This window comes from Pistacia vera, unplaced genomic scaffold (genome assembly GCF_008641045.1).
Source record: "Pistacia vera cultivar Batoury unplaced genomic scaffold, PisVer_v2 Contig492, whole genome shotgun sequence".
NCBI classification, from domain to species: domain Eukaryota; kingdom Viridiplantae; phylum Streptophyta; class Magnoliopsida; order Sapindales; family Anacardiaceae; genus Pistacia; species Pistacia vera.
Window position 1 is genome coordinate 198402 of NW_022196326.1, and position 20823 is coordinate 219224.

A 20823-nucleotide genomic window follows, 5' to 3' on the forward strand; every position below is an offset into this window, starting at 1 on the left:
AAATAAAAATTGAACGGTGGACGAAGGCTGTACAAGGACCAGATCTGAATCCTCCGAGAGAAGATGGTTGAAGTTGTGATGAGTGTGCCACGAAGGAGGGGAGAGGAGAGAGAATTACTTCGCCAGGAATTCATATTTTATAGTGGTGCTTTTGTTTCTGATTTCGGACTAACGGTGTCGTTTTTGTGTTTATCGATTGCTATTTAATGAAGTTCAATGTTTGGATCTAAGTTGATGACGTGTAATCTTAATGATTATTAAAGATAATTATATCAAGATTTTACGTATTTAATCAAGTTTTGAGATGATCAGATATATATTTTCATCTCACTTTTTTATTTTATCAATTTCGTAAAATTGTAAAAAAATAAATTATAAAAAGAAATTATCTAATATTTTCTTATACATATTACATCCAAACCGGTTTAAGAACTTTTTTTAATTTTGGTTTTGTTATGATCTATATGTTTGGTTTGACACTATAGTTGAATCTGGACTAAATATTGTATTTTGAGTCTGGAGACTTAATTTGAATATCAGTTATATATTATGTATTTGTGTTATTGGTTAATTGAATACTTTGTATTTGAAATATTATATTGATTTTAACCAAGTAGTCCATAAAAGTGTTAAACCTAAGATTGATATTGCCGTATTTTTCCAAACGTATTATTGACAATGCACCGTATTAAACCCGTATATTCTCATACCGTATTTTTCCAGTATCCGAATTTTATGACCGAATTTTTACAAACATATTTTTCACTGTTTGCCGTATTATACCCGTAAAATTCTCGTACCATTTTTTTGCCGTAGCCGTATTTACTAACTAGGATTATAATTAATTAAATATCTAATCATTTAATTAAGTATTGTGCTAATGTTTATGTAGTAAATTACTAATGTTTATAATATAATGTCATAATCAATTAAATAATTATTTAATTATATAATGTTATAATTAATTATGTGATCATACTATAATGTAATGTTATATTGAATTAAGTAATCATACTATAAATCTTTAATGTAATATTGTCATTAATTAAATTTTTAATCATTTAATTAAATATTGTATTAATGTTTGTAATGAAATGTTATAATTAATTAAGTAATTATACTATAAATCTATAACGTAATGCTATAATTAATCAAATTTCTAATTATTTAATTAAGTAATATACTAAATATTATAAGTCAATTAATTAAGTAGTAATCAATTAGTGTAATGCTATAATTAATTATACTATAAATTAATTAAGTAATATTATAAAATTATAATTAATTAAGTAATCATTTAACTGTAATGTAATGTTATAATTGATTAAGTATGATATTTAACTTGTAATTAAATTTATTAATGTTTATCTATTTATTATATATAATTAATTAATTACTAATTTATTATAGATATATTTAAAACTTGATAATAGAAGTAAATAATCAAATATATTATTATTCAATCAAATATACTATTTTATTAAAAAATAATTCTTTTAATAACATTAAAACACTTTAAATTAGATCATAATTCCAATTATACACTTAATTAATCAAAACTTTAATATTAATATATTATAATTTATTAAAGTTTTTAATATAGTATAATTTATATGTAATAAGGATCATTGTATATTTATTTAATTAGGTTATTCTAAAATTTGAAATTTTTCTATTTGAAATTTTTTATATGTAAAATAATAAAACCCCCATTATTCACAAATATTTCATTGGAGCCCAGGTTCTAAAACAGGTTCCTAAATAAGTTCCAAAACAGGTTCCAAATCAGATATCGCTACAGGTTCCAAGCAGGTTCCAAACCGGGTACTCGTTTCATGTTCTTTTTTCATGTTCTGGTTTTGGTTCCGGTTCCTCCACACATAAGAACCGAAACTGGAACCGCACAGTGTCGGTTCCAATAAAATGGAACCGAAACCTACCTGCACAATGCCGCTTCCAGGAAGGTTCCGGTTTCGATTCCGATTCTACCTGTAGGTTCCGGTTCTGCCCGCTGCCCATGCTCACCCCTAATAATTTACATTTTTGTACACATAATTTTTACAAGATCACACATCGACTCAGTTACAAGCTCAAGGATCCTGATTGAACCTCCAATCCACCCTGTCCAACCTTGCCTTTCCCCTGCAAGCCAAGGTTAATTTTGTTATAAATAATTTATCGAAGCACAACTTTTTGTCATGGATGATATCGTCGCATAGAAAAATGAGATGTGAAATTCTTAAAACAGTTGAACCTATCTGATTTCAAGATAGTTTATGTAAGCCAAAAAATTCTGTAGAGGGACTCGATGAGGATGAGCAATGAGGTCGTCTGTGTTTGGGGATCATATGCTTTTCTTTGGTTCAATCAAAGCACTTCTGCTTTTGGAATGCGGAAACCTATTTGTTCTTGACAGCACTAGTTTTTTATAGCATGAGTTCTAGCTTGATAATCTTCTCGATAAGTAATAAAAAATGTAAATTTCTCTCCTCATATTGACTACTTCAATAAACATCATCTTAATTTTGTAATTCTAGGCAGTGTTGAGGCTGGAAAAAAAATGACATTTTAAGTGGGGAAGAAGGTTTTGGACGACATAGGATGGGAGCAGTGAGAAAACATACCATAAAATCCTTTGATTTCAATTCATGAAGAATTTGCTCAGATTCACCATCTCCATGAAGAATTTTAGCACCACTCCCTGCTGCATCGACTGACCCAACGGCCTCTTCATCAACCAAAACTGCAACTACATTAGAAGTTCCTGTCTTGGTGTCTGGAATCTGCTCAAGAAGTGCAAGGGGAAAAGAAAAACTTCAATTAGGATTAAGATAAAAAATGGGACAGAATTCTTTTCAGTATCCAATTATGTAAACATATTTGAAAGATGCTAGGACCCATAATCCATATATACCTCAAACATTGCTTCTGTAAGAATGTTTTCTAATATGGCTCTTAGACCTCGAGCACCAGTATTTTTTGCCATTGCTTTCTTTGCAATCAATCTCAGTGCGTTTTCAATAAAGTGCAGTTTAACCTGAAATTAAAATCAGTAGGATTAATATTAATGATTATAAGCTAACGTATGGACTGTTGCCACAGCAGCAAGAACTAATGGAGGCATTTGGAGCATTGCCAAGCCATCAACAAGATGGATCGAACTCTCACATTATTCATGCCGAACATCTTCTTGTACTGTTTACCAAGAGCATTTTTTGGCTCCATGAGAACCTGCTCACAAAAATAATGTTTCATATTTTATGAACTTTCTTATAGTTAAAAGGATAGAAGAAAACCATAAATCTCGAGGGAAAAAAAGGCAAATCTTTCACTTCATTAAAAAACCTTGCCCATTGTGCTCTGGTGAGCATGTTAAGGCCCTACCAAAAGATCTACATGACAATGAAAAAGAAAAATGGAAATCCACATAAGCAAGATATCAGAAGATGGAACACACCCGAACAAGTTGGTCCTCATTTAAAGCTGATAAACTCACTACGATTGGAAACCGTCCAATAAATTCAGGAATGAGGCCATATGCTATAAGATCACCACTTTCTACCTGAAAAACGGAGAAGCAAATCTCAACTCCAGAAATGAATATATATATACAGTAGTTCCCTAGTAAGGACCGTCTTGATATAATTATATCAGGACGGTCCTAACTAAATATATAACAATGGAATATAACCAGCAACATTTAGCCATTTAGGTTTCGATTCTCACAGATTCCAACAATGATGATGTCACAAGAGCATCAGTCAATCCAGTGGTTCTCATGCTTGCACGAACTGGTGCTCCAAAGCCAATAGAAGAATCTTGCCGTCTGGGAAGATAAAGTACTTGAGAACTCTTCACACTCTCCTTATGTGAAGCAACTTTTGGTAAAAGAGTTTACGTTAACAAATGCTTGAGTAACGACATTACCTCTCCGAAATGGTCTTCTCCAAGTCTACAAAAGCCCCTCCACATATGAAAAGGATGTTTTTTGTATCAATCTGTATTCATCACAAGAAAGTTATAAGATGCACAAGTAACATGTATACCGGTAGTCATTTGAGAAACTAAAGAAAAAAAGGGGAAAAACTTGCTTCATCTGCTTATATCATAGTTTATAGTAACAATACAAATGCATGCAGCTTTAATAGGCATTAACATGTATGATTGCCATTCAAGTATGACTCACAGATAATCAATCACATGGAACTAAAATGTCTATTAACACAACAATCAACTTTAGGCCCAATATACCAGTATGTTATCACTGCATGGATGCTTTCGAACTCCTTTTTCTGGTATGGGAACATTCACTACCTGAGAATTAGAAACATTTAGTCTTATATAACAAGAAATCATATAACCAAAATCACAAAAGAGAAAAAGGCCTAAACACTAAAATTCCCTGAGAACTAAAATTCTTAGAAAGTACAAAAATTTCAAAATCAGCTATCACAATATCATGTATGTCACACTGCATTAGCCAAATTAAATCCATGGCAAAAGAAGTACACAAGGAACAACACTATAAACCAGCATGACTAATAGAACGGTTTCACTCACAGTTCCTTCTAGCATTTTCAGTAATGCCTGTTGAACTCCCTCTCCAGATACATCTCTGCCAGCATTTGAACTCTCAGTCTGCACAAATATTTGATAGCATGATAACAAATCAGGAATCTAAGTAACTAAGAGCAGAAAAATCATATTCACAAATAAAACAACACCTTTGTTATCTTGTCGACTTCATCAATGTAGACAATTCCTTGCTGAGCTGCCTCCACATCGAAATCAGCAGCCTAAATGCCAATCAAGATCCAAGAGAGATGTTACATTGATGCTATACAAGAATACGTGGCGGGAATCAGTAAGGAATCAATTAAATTGGATTAAATGTTTCACAGGAAATAAATGAGAAGATTAAAAATGTCCATGGACTACGGCCCTAACAAACTTAGTGTAAAAAAGGAAACTCAAATCGTGAATAACTAAAAATGGCAAGAAATGACAGGAGGTGGCAATGAAAAAAATAAAGATTCTCAGGGCGTCCCAAACCTTTACATTATTCATTTTCTTTTGATAATGAATAAAAACGAGTGGTTATCTCAGTCTTTAATTGTTTAAATTTAGGTTATCACTGGATCTGAAAATTAAGAAATTTACAGTCCTTATACCCACATACAAAGAACACATGAACCAACCACTGATGATCAATAAAATATCACCCCAAGCCTTTACATAACTTTCATTTTTCTTTAAAGCTAAAGAGTAGACTGACTTGAATAGTGTGAAACATACCACTATTAACTTGTACAATACTGATTCCACGTCTTCTCCAACATACCCAGCCTGGAGAAAGAAAAAGAAAAACAGTTCAACTTATTGAAACAATTTAGCTAACCAACTATATATATATATGTATGTATCATTACAGAGAAACAATAACAGAAAATATTCATATGTTTGCACATGCACACACCAAGCCGCTAGAGAGAGAGAGAGATCACATGCACAGAAGTTCAGAATACATATGATTTAGAAAATGAACCCTAGTTCTAAATGTTACTTACCTAACTCAGTAGGGTAGGTAATACATCAAAAAAGATAGAAATGAACTTGCCTGTGTTAGAGCTGTTGCATCAGTGATTGTAAATGGCACATTCACAATACGTGCTAGTGTTTTAGCAAGTAATGTCTTCCCTATCCTTATTGTCAAGGTAAAATACAAACATGAAGACATCAGTCCTCTTAAGTAATGTACATGTGATAATATAAAAAGGTAATAAATTTGTGCAATATCCAACAACCAAATATACAAGAAGACATAACAACACCTGATCCAGTAGGACCCATCAAAAGTACATTGCTCTTCTCCAACTCAACATTATCATCACTTCCAAAATTGCATTGACCCAATTCTACACCTGACCTGGAATTCATATAAGCAAGTTCAATAGAGCAGCATCAACAGACAGCAACTGAACTTTTAACCAGTAAAAGACAACATTATTAGAATGTGAAAGCCTAGCATAGAAATACTAAAAGCCAATGACAGGAGCCACTTAATAAGAACTAGAAGATTAAGGACCCTAATTATGGGTTGACAAGAAGTCCATTAAGAACTAACTCTTTTTGCACAGTGGCATGATATATCCTTTTGTAATGGTTGTAAACTGCCACGGAAAGCACCTATCACAAGAACAACCAAGTTAACGAAAGCATGGAAAGTATCTATGATAAAGAAAATTGACAAAGCTAAGCCGTAATAACTCTATCATCGCCACTTAAAGTAGTAATGTCAAGCAAGAAAGTTGAGCTTGTCAATGTGAATGTCATTTGTGAGTAGAGGGAATCGATGAGGATGAGCAATGAGGTCGTCTGTGTTTGGGGATCATATGCTTTTCTTTGGTTCAATCAAAGCATTCTGCTTTTGGAATGCGGAAACCTATTTGTTCTTGACAGCACTAGTTTTTATAGCATGAGTTCTAGCTTGATAATTTCTCGATAATAATAAAAAATGTAAATTACTCTCCTCATATTGACTACTCAATAAACATCATCTTAATTTTGTATTCTAGGCAGTGTTGAGGCTGGAAAAAAATGACATTTTAGTGGGGAAGAAGGTTTTGGACGACATAGGATGGGAGCAGTGAGAAAACATACCATAAAATCCTTTGATTTCAATTCATGAAGAATTTGCTCAGATTCACCATCTCGATGAAGAATTTTAGCACACTCCCTGCTGCATCGACTGACCCAACGGCCTTCCATCAACCAAAACTGCAACTACATTAGAAGTTCCTGTCTTGGTGTCTGGAATCTGCTCAAGAAGTGCAAGGGAAAAGAAAACCTTCAATTAGGATTAAGATATACAAGGAAAAAATTGGACAGAATTCTTTTCAATATCCAATATGTAAACATATTTGAAAGATGCTAGGACCTAATCCAATATACCTCAAACATTGCTTCGTAAGAATGTTTCTAATATGGCTCTTAGACCTCGAGCACCAGTATTTTTTGCACTTGCTTTCTTTGCAATCAATCTCAGTGCGTTTTCAATAAAGTGCAGTTTAACCTGAAATTAAAATCAGTAGGATTAATATTAATGATTATAAGCTAACGTATGGACTGTTGCCACAGCAGCAAGAACTAATGGAGGCATTTGGGCATTGCCAAGCCATCACAAGATGGATCAACTCTCACATTATTCATGCCGAACATCTTCTGTTACTGTTTACCAAGAGCATTTTTTGGCTCCATGAGAACCTGCTCACAAAAATAATTTTCATATTTTATGAATTTTCTTATTACTTAAGGATAGAAGAAAAAATAAATCTTGAGTGAAAAAGGCAGATCTTTCACTTCATAAAAAACCTTGCCCATTGTGCTCTGGTGAGCATGTTAAGGCCCTACCAAAAGATCTACATGACATGAAAAAGAAAAATGGAAATCCACATAAGCAAGATATCAGAAGATGGAAACACCCGAACAAGTTGGTCCTCATTTAAAGCTGAAAACTCACTACGATTGGAAACCGTCCAATAAATTCAGGAATGAGGCCATATGCTATAAGATCACCACTTCTACCTGAAAAACGGAGAAGCAAATCTCAACTCCAGAAATGATATATATATACAGTGTTCCCTATAAGGACCGCTTGATATAATTATATCAGGATGGTCCTAACTAAATATATAACAATGGAATTAACCGCAACATTAGCCATTTAGGTTTCGATTCTCACAGATTCCAACATGATGATGTCACAAGAGCATCAGTCAATCCAGTGGTCTCATGCTTGCACGAACTGGTGCTCCAAAGCCAATAGAAGAATCTTGCCGCCTGGGAAGAAGTCAACAGAAAAATAAAAATTGAACGGTGGACGAAGGCTGTACAAGGACCAGATCTGAATCCTCCGAGAGAAGATGGTTGAAGTTGTGATGAGTGTGCCACGAAGGAGGGGAGAGGAGAGAGAATTACTTCGCCAGGAATTTATATTTTATAGTGGTGCTTTTGTTTCTGATTTCGGATTAACAGTGTCGTTTTTGTGTTTACCGATTGGCTTTGGCTATTTAATGAAGTTCAATGTTTGGATCTAAGTTGATGACGTGTAATCTTAATGATTATTAAAGATAATTATATCAAGATTTTATGAATTTAATCAAGTTTTGAGATGATCAGATATATATTTTCATATCACTTTTTAATTTTATAAATTTCGTAAAATTGTAAAAAAGTAAATTATAAAAAGAAATTATCTAATATTTCCTTATACATATTACATCCAAACCAGTTTAAGAACTTTTTTTAATTTTGGTTTTGTTATGATTTATGTGTTTGGTTTGACACTATAGTTGAATCTGGGCTAAATATTGTGTTTGAGTCTGAAGACTTAATTTGAATATCAGTTATATATTGTGTATTTGTGTTATTGGTTAATTGAATACTTTGCATTTGAAATATTATATTGATTTTAACCAGGTAATCCATAAAAGCGTTAAAACTAAGATTGATATTGCCGTATTTTTCAAAATGTATTATTGACAATGCACCGTATTAAACCCGTATATTTCCGTACCGTATTTTTCCCGTATCCGAATTTTATGGCCGAATTTTTATAAACATTTTTTTCACCGTTTGCCGTATTATACCAGTAAAATTCTCGTACCATTTTTTTGCCGTACCCGTATTTACTAACTAGGATTATAATTAATTAAATATCTAATCATTTAATAAAGTATTGTGCTAATGTTTATGTATTAAATTACTAATGTTTATAATATAATGTCATAATCAATTAAGTAATCATTTAATTATATAATGATGTAATTAATTATGTGATCATACTATAATATAAAGTTATAGTGAATTAAATAATCATACTATAAATCTTTAATGTAATATTATCATTAATTAAATTTTTAATCATTTAATTAAGTATTGTATTAATGTTTGTAATAAAATGTTATAATTAATTAGATAATTATACTATAAATCTATAACGTAATGCTATAATTAATTAAATTTTTAATTATTTAATTAAGTAATATACTAAATATTATAAGTCAATTAATTAAGTAATAATCAATTAATGTAATGTTATAATTAATTATACTATAAATCAATTAAGCAATGTTATAAAATTATAATTAATTAAATAATCATTTAACTGTAATGTAATGTTATAATTGATTAAGTATGATTTTTAACTTGTAATTAAATTTATTAATATTTATCAATTTATTATATATAATTAATTAATTACTAATTTATTATAAATATATTTAGAACTTGATAATTGAAGTAAATAATCAAATATATTATTATTCAATCAAATATACTATTTTATTAAAAAATGATTCTTTTAATAACATTAAAACACTTTAAATTGATCCTACTTCCAATTATACACTTAATTAATCAAAACTTTAATATTAATATATTATAATTTATTAAAGTTTTTAATATGGTATAATTTATATGTAATAAAGATCATTGTATATTTATTTAATTAGGTTATTCTAAAATTTGAAATTTTTTATATGTAAAATAATGAAAACCCCCATTATTCACAAATATTTCATTGGAGCCCAGGTTCCAAAACAGGTTCCTAAATAGGTTCCAAACCGGATACTCGTTTCATGTTCTTTTTTCATGTTCTGGTTCTGGTTCTGATTCCTCCACACATAAGAACTGAAACCGGAACCGCACAGTATCGGTTCCAATAAAATGGAACCGAAACCTATCTGCACAGTGCCGCTTTCGAAAAGGTTCCGGTTTCGATTCCGATTCTACCCGCAGGTTCAGATTCTGCCCGCTACCCTTGCTCACCCCTAATAATTTACATTTTTGTACACATAATTTTTACAAGATCACACATTGACTCAGTTACAAGCTCAAGGATCTTGATTGAACCTCCAATCCACCCTGTCCAACCTTGCCTTTCCCCTGCAAGCCAAGGTTAATTTTGTTATAAATAATTTATCGAAGCACAACTTTTTGTCATGGATGATATCGTCGCATAGAAAAATGAGATGTGAAATTCTTAAAACAGTTGAACCTATCTGATTTCAAGATAGTTTATGTAAGCCAAAAAATTCTCTAGAGGGACCGATGAGGATGAAAATGAGGTCGACTGTGTTGGGGATCATATGCTTTTCTTTGGTTCAATCAAAGCACTTCTGCTTTTGGAATGCGAAACCTATTTGTTCTTGACAGCACTAGTTTTTTATAGCAAGAGTTCTAGCTTGATAATCTTCTCGATAAGTAATAAAAAATGTAAATTACTCTCCTCATATTGACTACTTCAATAACATCATCTTAATTTTGTAATTCTAGGCAGTGTTGAGGCTGGAAAAAAATGACATTTTAAGTGGGGAAGAAGGTTTTTGACGACATAGGATGGGAGCAATGAGAAAACTACCATAAAATCCGTTGATTTCAATTCATGAAGAATTTGCTCAGATTCACCATCTCCATGAAGAATTTTAGCACCACTCCCTGCTGCATCGACTGACCAACGGCCTCTTCATCAACCAAAACTGCAACTACATTAGAGTTCCTGTCTTGGTGTCTGGAATCTGCTCAAGAAGTGCAAGGGGAAAAGAAAACCTTCAATTGGATTAAGATATACAAGGAAAATTGGACAGAATTCTTTTCAATATCCAATATGTAACATATTTGAAAGATGCTAGGACCTATACTCATATATACCTCAAACATTGCTTCTGTAAGAATGTTTTCTAATATGGCTCTTAGACCTCGAGCACCAGTATTTTTGCCATTGCTTTCTTTGCAATCATCTCAGTGCGTTTTCAATAAAGTGCAGTTTAACCTGACATTAAAATCAGTAGGATTAATATTAATGATTATAAGCTAGCGTATGGACTGTTGCCACAGCAGCAAGAACTAATGGAGGCATTTGGAGCATTGCCAAGCCATCAACAAGATGGATTGAACTCTCACAATTCATGCCGAACTCTTCTTGTACTGTTTACCAAGAGCATTTTTTGGCTCCATGAGAACCTGCTCACAAAATAATGTTTCATATTTTATGAATTTTCTTATAGTTAAAGGATAGAAGAAAACCATAAGTCTTGAGGGAAAAAAAGGCAAATCTTTCACTTCATTAAAAAACCTTGCCCATTGTGCTCTGGTGAGCATGTCAAGGCCCTACCACAAAGATCTACTGACAATGAAAAAGAAAAATGGAAATCACATAAGCAAGATATCAGAAGATGGACACACCCGAACAAGTTGGTCCTCATTAAAGCTGATAAACTCACTACGATTGGAAACCGTCCAATAAATTCAGGAATGAGGCCATATGCTATAAGATCACCACTTTCTACCTGAAAAACGGAGAAGCAAATCTCAACTCCAGAAATGAATATATATATACAGTAGTTCCCTAGTAAGGACCGTCTTGATATAATTATATCAGGACGGTCCTAACTAAATATATAACAATGGAATATAACCAGCAACATTTAGCCATTTAGGTTTCGATTCTCACAGATTCCAACAAGATGATGTCACAAGAGCATCAGTCAACCAGTGGTTCTCATGCTTGCACGAACTGGTGCTCCAAACCAATAGAAGAATCTTGCCGTCTGGGAAGATAAGTCATTGAGAACTCTTCACACTCTCCTTAGTGAAGCAACTTTGGTAAAAGAGTTTACGTTAACAATGCTTGAGTAACGACATTACCTCTCCGAAATGGTCTTCCCAAGTCTACAAAGCCCCTCCACATATGAAAAGGATGTTTTTGTATCAATCTGTATTCATCACAAGAAAGTTATAAGATGCACAAGTAACATGTATACCGGTAGTCATTTGAGAAACTAAAGAAAAAAAGGGGAAAACTTGCTTCATCTGCTTATATCATAGTTTATAGTAACAATACAAATGCATGCAGCTTTAATAGGCAAACATGTATGATTGCCATTCAAGTATGATCACAGAAATCAATCACATGGAACTAAAATGTCTATTAACAAACAATCAACTTTAGGCCCAATATACCAGTATGTTATCACTGCATGGATGCTTTCGAACTCCTTTTTTGGTATGGGAACATTCACTACCTGAGAATTAGAAACATTTAGTCTTATATAACAAGAAATATATAACCAAAATCACAAAAGAGAAAAAGGCCTAAACACTAAAATTCCGAGAACTAAAAATTCTTAGAAAGTACAAAAATTTCAAATCAGCTATCACAATATCATGTATGTCACACTGCATTAGCCAAATTAAATCCATGGCAAAAGAAGTACACAAGGAACAACACTATAAACCAGCATGACTAATAGAACGGTTCATCACCAGTTCCTTCTAGCATTTTCAGTAATGCCTGTTGAACTCCCTCTCAGATACTCTCTGCCAGCATTTGAACTCTCAGTCTGCACAAATATTTGATAGCATGATAACAAATCAGGAATCTAAGTAACTAAGAGCAGAAAAATCATATTCACAAAAAAACAACACCTTGTTATGTCGACTTCATCAATGTAGACAATTCCTTGCTGAGCTGCCTCCACATCGAATCAGCAGCCTAAATGCCAATCAAGATCCAAGAGAGATGTTACATTGATGCTATACAAGAATACGTGGCGGGAATCAGTAGGGAATCAATTAAATTGGATCAAATGTTCACAGGAAATAAATGGAAGATAAAAACGTCCATGGACTACGGCCCTAACAAACTTAGTGTAAAAAGGAAACTCAAATCGTGAATAACTAAAAATGGCAAGAATGACAGGAGGTGGCAATGAAAAAAATAAAGATTCTCAGGGGTCCCAAACCTTTACATTATTCATTTTCTTTTGATAATGAATAAAAACGAGTGGTTATCTCAGCTTTAATTGTTTAAATTTAGGTATCACTGGATCTGAAATTAAGAAATTTACAGTCCTTATACCCACATAAAAGAACACATGAACCAACCACTGATGATCAATAAAATATCACCCCAAGCCTTAAATAACTTTCATTTTTTTTAAAGCTAAAGAGTAGACTGACTTGAATAGTGTGAAACATACCACTATTAACTTGTACAATACTGATTCCACGTCTTCTCCAACTAACCAGCCTGGAGAAAGAAAAAGAAAACAGTTCAACTTATTGAAACAATTAGCTAACCAACTATATTTATATGTATGTATCATTACAGAGAAACAATAACAGAAAATATTCATATGTTTGCACATGCACACACCAAGCCGCTAGAGAGAGAAGATCACATGCACAGAAGTTCAGAATACATATGATTTAGAAAATGAACCCTAGTTCTAAATGTTATACCTAACTCAGTAGGGTAGGTATACATCAAAAAGATGAAATGAACTTGCCTGTGTAGAGCTGTTGCATCAGTGATTGTAAATGGCACATTCACAATACGTGCTAGTGTTTAGCAAGTATGTCTTCCCTATCCTTATGTCAAGGTAAATACAAACATGAAGACATCAGTCCTCTTAAGTAATGTACATGTGATAATATAAAAAGGTAATAAATTTGTGCAATATCCAACAACCAATATACAGAAGACATAACAACACCTGATCCAGTAGGACCCATAAAAGTACATGCCTTTCTCCAATTCAACATTATCATCACTTCCAAAATTGCATTGACCCAATTCTACACGACCGGAATTCATATAAGCAAGTTCAATAGAGCAGCATCAACAGACAGCAACTGAACTTTTAACCAGTAAAAGACAACATTATTAGAATGTGAACGCCTAGCATAGAAATACTAAAAGCCAATGACAGGAGCCACTTAATAAGAACTAGAAGATTAAGGACCCTAATATGGGTTGACAAGAAGTCCATTAAGAACTAACTCTTTTTGCACGGTGGCATGATATATCCTTTTGTAATGTTGTAAACTGCCACGGAAAGCACCTATCACAGAACAACCAAGTTAACGAAAGCATGGAAAGTATCTATGATAAAGAAAATTGACAAAGCTAAGCAGTAATAACTCTATCATCGCCACTTAAAGTAGTAATGTCAAGCAAGAAAGTTGAGGCTTGTCAATGTGAATGTCATTTGTGACTTCATATATAAGAATAGCAACTTCAAAAATCATACTTCTACTCGATAAATAAAATTTCTATCATTATGCATAAAACTTGTAACTTCCAATGTTAAATTTGTGACAACAATGAGAAATCATGACATAACTTCGAATGTGATACTAGTTAAATAATGAAGTGAACTGATGAAACAAGGAAATTACTATAACTTGAACCCTAATGTTCTGTAGAACAATTAGTATTACAAGAAAGGCGAAGCGACAATATCGAATTACGTATCCCAAAAGTGTTACCAAGATCAATATCAAACTAGTACAAAATACAAATCATAACAAATAATGAATTTATTAACACATACCATATTACAGCTCAATTTCACATAAACACAAGGTATCATACAAAAGTAGGGGCTTGCCACGGACCTGATACCTTTACCAAACCAATATTTTGGTCACCATTGCTTCTTTTAACCAAAATATGTACTCTAAATGTAAGGCTCGACACTAAAGCAAACACCTTTAACCAAATTATGTACTCGAAATGTAAGGCTCGATACTAAAGCAAACACTTTTAACCAAAATATGAACTCAAAATGTAAGGCTTGATACCAAAGCAAACACCTTTAACCAAAATATATACTCGAAATGTAAGGCTCGATACTAAAACAAACACCTTTAACCACAATGTGGACTCTACAGGTTTAAAAAATGTTCGGCAAGTCCTTATACTGTAAAAAATTTCAGAAACAACCCCAAACCTTTTTAGCTCGCTCCTGCCCGATCACAAACACATCAAGACCTTTACAAATCTCCTTCGGCGTCGGCAAGTCAAAATCTCCATCACCTCCACGCTCTTTCTCCCCAATTTCACTCACATCCTCCTCTTTCACCTTAACCTTAACTTTCCCCAACTCAATAAAACTCCCCTCCAACGGCTCCATCTTAAACGGCCGGAAATAGAACGCCGTCTTACACCTCGGACAGAAGTTAACGGCCTGATAAACGCCGGACTCCCGGTTCGTTAACGACAACGGACGGTTAGAAAACAACACCGGGAACTCGCTGCTGCATCGGGGACAGTTCACGTCGGCTTGTACGTAGTCGTAGTCTTCTGAGCCACCGTGGAAGTGGCGGCAGGGCGGCCGGATGCGGTGGCTGGACGGGAGAGGGAGGGTTTTGGGAGTGGTGGAGGTGGTAGGAGGGTTTGTTGGGATAAGGAGGTGTTTGGTTGCTAGATGTTTTAGGGTTTGGTTTGTGCGTTTTAGAATTAATGAAAACATGGTTTCGTTTTCGTCGTTGTTTTTTGCTTTTCGGTTCTGCGTTTTGGGTTCGGTGTTCTTTGTTGTTGCCGGAATTGGAGAGCGAGTGAGAGAGTGAAGGTTAGAAGAGGAAGGGAAATCACTGCACACTGAAAACGAGGAAATTTAACTATATGCCTCCCAAGTTTCGACTGTAAGTGAATATCCATGCGAGTTGTTGGTCATAGCACATGTTATAATTTATAGAATTATTTTATTTAGGCAGGATCTGTGATTATTATATGGTTGAATTTTATTGATGATATTATAAAGAGATATTAATAACTGAATTGGCATTTCAAATCTAAAGGTAAAAACATACCTATTTGAGTTATATGTATGACACTTTTTTCTTTCTTTTTAAGCTCTAAAATTATTTTATTTTGGAGCTCTAGAATTACTCTTTCTTGTCACGTTGTATATGTGGTTTAATGAGATATTTTTAGCTCTAAGATTCATAAATACCCATGCTAGTTGTTCACCATGAATACCAATGTAGGTTGTTCACTATGAATACTCATGCGGATTGTTCGTCATGTAACACATTTTAGAAGCTTTAAAATTGCTCTATTTTGACACCTTGGATTGACAAGCCAATCAAATTGATCTATCTTGACACATTGGATTGATATTTATTACTCCATCTATAATTATTAATTAATTAAAAAAATGGGAACAATTCTAATTATATAGGTGTATTGCATTGACATTCTAAAGGTCTAACCATAATGACATCTTATATTTGTGATTGTCATGTGGTTGAATTTTATTGGTGATGATGTCTAAATAAATAGACATAAAGATTGGGTTACATAGGTGCATCGCATTGTTGTATTAATAATTAATAAAAATACTAATTATATAGGTGCATTGCATTAAAATTTTAAAGGTCTAACCATAAGGACACCTTGGATTTGTGATTACCATGTGGTTGAATTTTATTGGTGATGATGTAGACAATATAAATTGTTGCATTAGTATTCCAAAGTCTAAATAAATAGACATAAAGATTGGATTACATAGGTGCATTGTATTGGTAGTAAAAGCATACATGTTTATTAATAATTATATAGGTGCATTGTATTGACATTGCAAACATTTCTTCGTATTTAATTGTGTTAGTATTTGAAAGGTCTAAATAAGGAATTATAAAAAGGGCATATGTTTAGTTGTGTATTATCGCAATATGTTAATTGGTATCAACAATATGTCAGGTCTTTTGTTAATTGTTTATAAGTCATATTAGTTTGTGTCAATTGATAATCCGTGGATTATACCATTTTTATTAGACTTTTGAGTCGGATTTCAGGTACTTTCTAGTTCATTTTGACCTAAATTGTTGCTTAATTCCTTACATTTCATGTTTCAGGTTAAAATGGACATTTTGAGCTAATAAAGACAGAATTGAAAATTCTGGACTCGAAAGTAAGTGGATCTTAGACGTTGGGAGAGTTCTAAAGCAGGGTGAAGCACTATGAAGCTTGTTCCCAAGGGAGAGCACCGAAGATCGAAGAATTAAGTGAAGATGCAAGCAAATGGGCAATTCTGTAAATTCAGAAATTGTCAGGAAGCTTCGCCGCGGCGAAGGCTGTTCTTCGCCGCGACGAAGTGCGCCAGTCACGCACTAAGTCTGCTTCTTTCTTCGCCGCAGCGACGTTTGTAATTTCCAGTTTTGTAAAAAGCACAGTTTAACTTCTGCGTGTTTTTCTGAGGAATTTAAGGCGAGGTATAAATGAAAACACTTAGCCTTTTTGTAGGAGTCTTCGAATAGGGTTAGAGCAGTTTTTTACACTTGCTTAGTTTTCATTTTGAGGAATTTTGAGGTTGAACAAGGGTTAAGATTTGATTTCGAACGAGGGGATTCATCATTTGGGGAGATTTCTTATCTTTTCTTTTATTTTCATTATGTTGAACTTTAATATTTTAGTTTCTTTCATTTATGTTGTTGATTTAGCCATGAACTAACCATTATGGGTTAGGGTTTTGATTGTAGTTCGGATTTTTATGGGTTAAAGTATTGATTATTCATTTTATTCTCTAGTGCTAACTCTTTCTTTCTCTTTATTCTAAGAGAATTAGTTCTTTTCTTTATCTCTATTCTTAGAGTGTTTCTTTCTCATTTCTCATATTTCTTTCTTTGGTGATTACTCAAATAAACATATGCATATGGATGGCTCATGCCTAGAATCTTTCTTATATACATTCATGAAATGCAACTATGCTATGTTGCATAAAGTAAGGTTCTCTACTTCTACTCATGTTTCTTTTAGGCATTTCATCAAATAATATGTGTGCATACATAAACTCTATTCTAACCTTAATTCTACTTCTTTCTTAACCATCCAAAATTGGAGTTCAACTCCTTTAAATCATCACACATCCTGCAAAGAAAACACACTTCAAATATCTCTCTCAATTTCTTCTAATTCTATCCATACTTCTACCAGCGGGAGCCTCTATTTGAAGAAGGTCGTAGTCGCTCAAGATACATGAATCTAGGAGTTTACTAAGTCCAACGCCAATTTGAAAAATCGGGAGGCCTAGACCCTGAAGAATGCGAAGGAGAGCTCTGCTAAGCAACGGTAGACTGAGTTGGAATCGATCGAATTAAAGAAGGCGTTGGCCAATGCGAAAAGGGCGTTGTTTGAGGCGAAGAGAGAACTAGCTAAGAAGGAGGAAGAGTTTGTCACACTCAGGGAGTGGTGCAAATCTATTTGATACATTTACAAGTCCTAAAACACTTGTAAACATGAGTGGACAAGGAATTTCAAGTCCTAAAACACTTGCTAATTCGGTTAAATTGAAGAATTTCACTCCAAGTCCTAAAACACTTGGATTATGGAATGTAGAAAGCAATGGAGGGAATTCGGCCCAAGCAAGTTCCAAGGAGGGAGAAAGCCCAAGCATTTTTTCCCAAAGCATTCCAAGTCCAACTCTAAGAAGGGAAGCTCAAGTCCACCAAGAAAGAAGTCCAAGTGTTGAAAAGGTCCAATCCGGCCCAAGTCTAATTCCAAAGGGGAAGATCCACATTGATCCATTTTCATGATTCTCAACACCCAAATTCTTACACCCTTAATAGTAGACTTAATTAGGATCATTGATCAAGTTTTGATCTAATGAAATAAGCTTATTTCAACTAATAGGGTGGTTAAAGACATAGATCCTAGAATTAGGGAATCATGTCTCTTTGCATTAAATAGGCATGGCCTTGCTTTTTGAATGAATGGCTTGTAATATTAGTTAAGTTTATTTTCATTTTATTGTATTTGTCGATTACTTGTTTATCCTTGTATTTGTTTATATAAGGGCAACTATTTCATTGTAACAATTAGCTTATGAAAAATATGAAAATTGGTTTATCCATTTGAGAGAGAACTTTTGTGTTCTTTGTTTTTGCCTTCTTTATCCAAGTCTTGGCAAGGGGATCTGGTGGTGAATCAATTCAAGTTAGTGGATTCTACTTATCTTGGTCTGAAATTGCAAGTGTGAGATTGTTCTTGTTTTGTACAGGGCCAAATTTTAACTTGGATTTATGGGATGTTGTGTTGTTGAATTGGTTGGAAATGGATCACTATTGCTAAAGACGCCATGATCAAGGCTTGTGCCAAGCTTATAAAGGATACAAGGCTGAGAGCATCGCGCATTGGGACCCTGATAGTGACATTGAGCTTTGGGAGGAGATCGAGGTTGAGGTAGTTGGGGGAGACGATCAAGTGGAGGACAAGCAAGCTGAGTTTGACCCCAAAAATCAGATGGAGGAATTCACTAAGGACCAGGAGCGAGCTCTAGCAAGGTCGACCGAGTCTGCTAATGCGTTGTAACTGCAACATGTAATGTATAGCAAGTGCACTAGTCGTAAGAAGTAATAAAGTGAAAAGTAAAGTATCGTTCCCACGAGGATTGTTTGTTAAGCGCTGATTTTCCTAGTTGTTTATCAAGTTGGAGATACCGAAAATGTTTGGATTTGCGGGATGAATTTAAGCTACAGTGAAAACAAAATTTATTATGTACTTAAAAGGCTAATAAATGACAATAAAACTAATTCAGAGAAAATATCAATTAAAGCAAACGGTTAGGGTTTTGACTTCACTAAGATTCTATGAATTAATCTACAAATTATGCTACTTCTACACTCACATGCACGAATTATAAATCTAACTCCCTAATGCGTAAAACATACCTTCTCAAGCTATGTTTTCCTACTTTTCCCTATTAAGCTTCCACATCCAACAAATTGAAAATTAATAGATTCAAGCTCATTAAGCTAATGGAATCCTAATTTGATTTCATTGATTCTCAAACCTATCTCTGGTGTTCAATACAACAATGGTGATTACCCTAAGAAGCTCATACATGATTCATTTCCCAATCTCATCATGTTCAATAGATAATTTCAATGTAAACAAGAATAATCACACAATCGATGCAATAGAATGTAGAAACAACACTAATTCATTGATTAAACAAAGAAATCCCAATTACATCAAAACCCTAACCCAAGGTGAGTTAGTTCATACTGAAATTAACACAAATAGAAGTAAAAACAGTAAACAATGTATTCAACATATTGAAATAAAGAAAAGAGAACAAAGATCTTCCCCAATTGATGAATCCACAAAGTTCAATCTTAAATCTTCCCTTCTTCTTTCCCAAAATGTCGAACCTCCCTAAAAATGGCTAAGTTTTTCTTATATAGTCGGTCCAAAAACCTCAAAACGTTTCTAAAATAAAACTGTGTGTTTTGATAAAAACTGGAAATCGCAGACTTCGCCGCGACAACGAATTCCCGAGAAAATATCGCCGCGGCGAACTGTTCTGAACCATTTTTGGAATTATGGAATTGTTAGTAAACGGTCTCGTATATGCAGCGGAAACAAAATAAATAATATAACAGGATCATTTACATGAGCCAAGATCAAGGGTATAATTTTACAAGTTTATCATAATAAGAATCTGCAGAAATATTAGGACTTGTAATTCCTTGTTCATTCATGTTTACAAGTGTTTTAGGACTTGTAAACATATCAGCAAGGGCAAAATTGGAATATATATATTTATTTAGTTATAAGGTTGCAATAACCTAAACCCTAGCCATTCTAACTCTTATTCACGCCACCCTTCACCCCCATTTTCTCTCAATTTTCTTCATTATATTTCAAAGGGAACTCATAGGATTTTGCTTGGATTTTTATAGATTTTCAATCCTAAGGCATCCAAAGGTAAGATTCTCGCACAAGGTGTGTGATTTAACCTTTAAAGTTTTCAATTCTTATGGTTTTTATATGATCTAGGTCCAAGAGGAAGAGAATTTTAGCAAAAGGAGGTGATATCACACATTCAAGGTAAGTAAACCTAATTTTAGCCTTGATTTGAGCAAGACTTGTGTAGTATGATTCTTTCATGTTTTTATGTGATTGCATGTGAGAATTGTTGGCTGTTTTTTATGTTGAATGATGTGTAATTTCCAGCCATGAGAAGTAATGTATGG

The 20823-nt window shown here is 33.6% G+C and overlaps 1 protein-coding gene across 2 annotated transcripts; it reads right to left on the reverse strand.

Moving 5' to 3' along the window:
- Window positions 1–1712: 1712 nt before the first annotated feature.
- LOC116105106 (CLP protease regulatory subunit CLPX1, mitochondrial-like) lies at window positions 1713–15498 on the reverse strand. 2 transcript variants are annotated; one of them, XM_031391527.1, is made up of 15 exons: window positions 14796–15498; window positions 6125–6186; window positions 5832–5926; window positions 5618–5697; window positions 5296–5346; window positions 4725–4796; window positions 4561–4638; window positions 4252–4314; window positions 3928–3998; window positions 3727–3826; window positions 3458–3562; window positions 3169–3231; window positions 2915–3037; window positions 2625–2783; window positions 1713–2142 (listed from the first exon to the last, which is right to left on the reverse strand). In XM_031391527.1, the coding sequence occupies exons 1-15, from the start codon at window positions 15315–15317 to the stop codon at window positions 2083–2085; spliced, it is 1704 nt and encodes a 567-aa protein (XP_031247387.1). In that variant the 5' UTR covers window positions 15318–15498; the 3' UTR covers window positions 1713–2082. The 2 variants fall into 2 exon arrangements, with proteins under 2 accessions (XP_031247387.1, XP_031247388.1); XM_031391528.1 differs by lacking the exon at window positions 6125–6186 and adding an exon at window positions 13844–13904 and having other exon boundaries at window positions 14796–14931.
- Between the last annotated feature and the right edge of the window lie 5325 nt (window positions 15499–20823).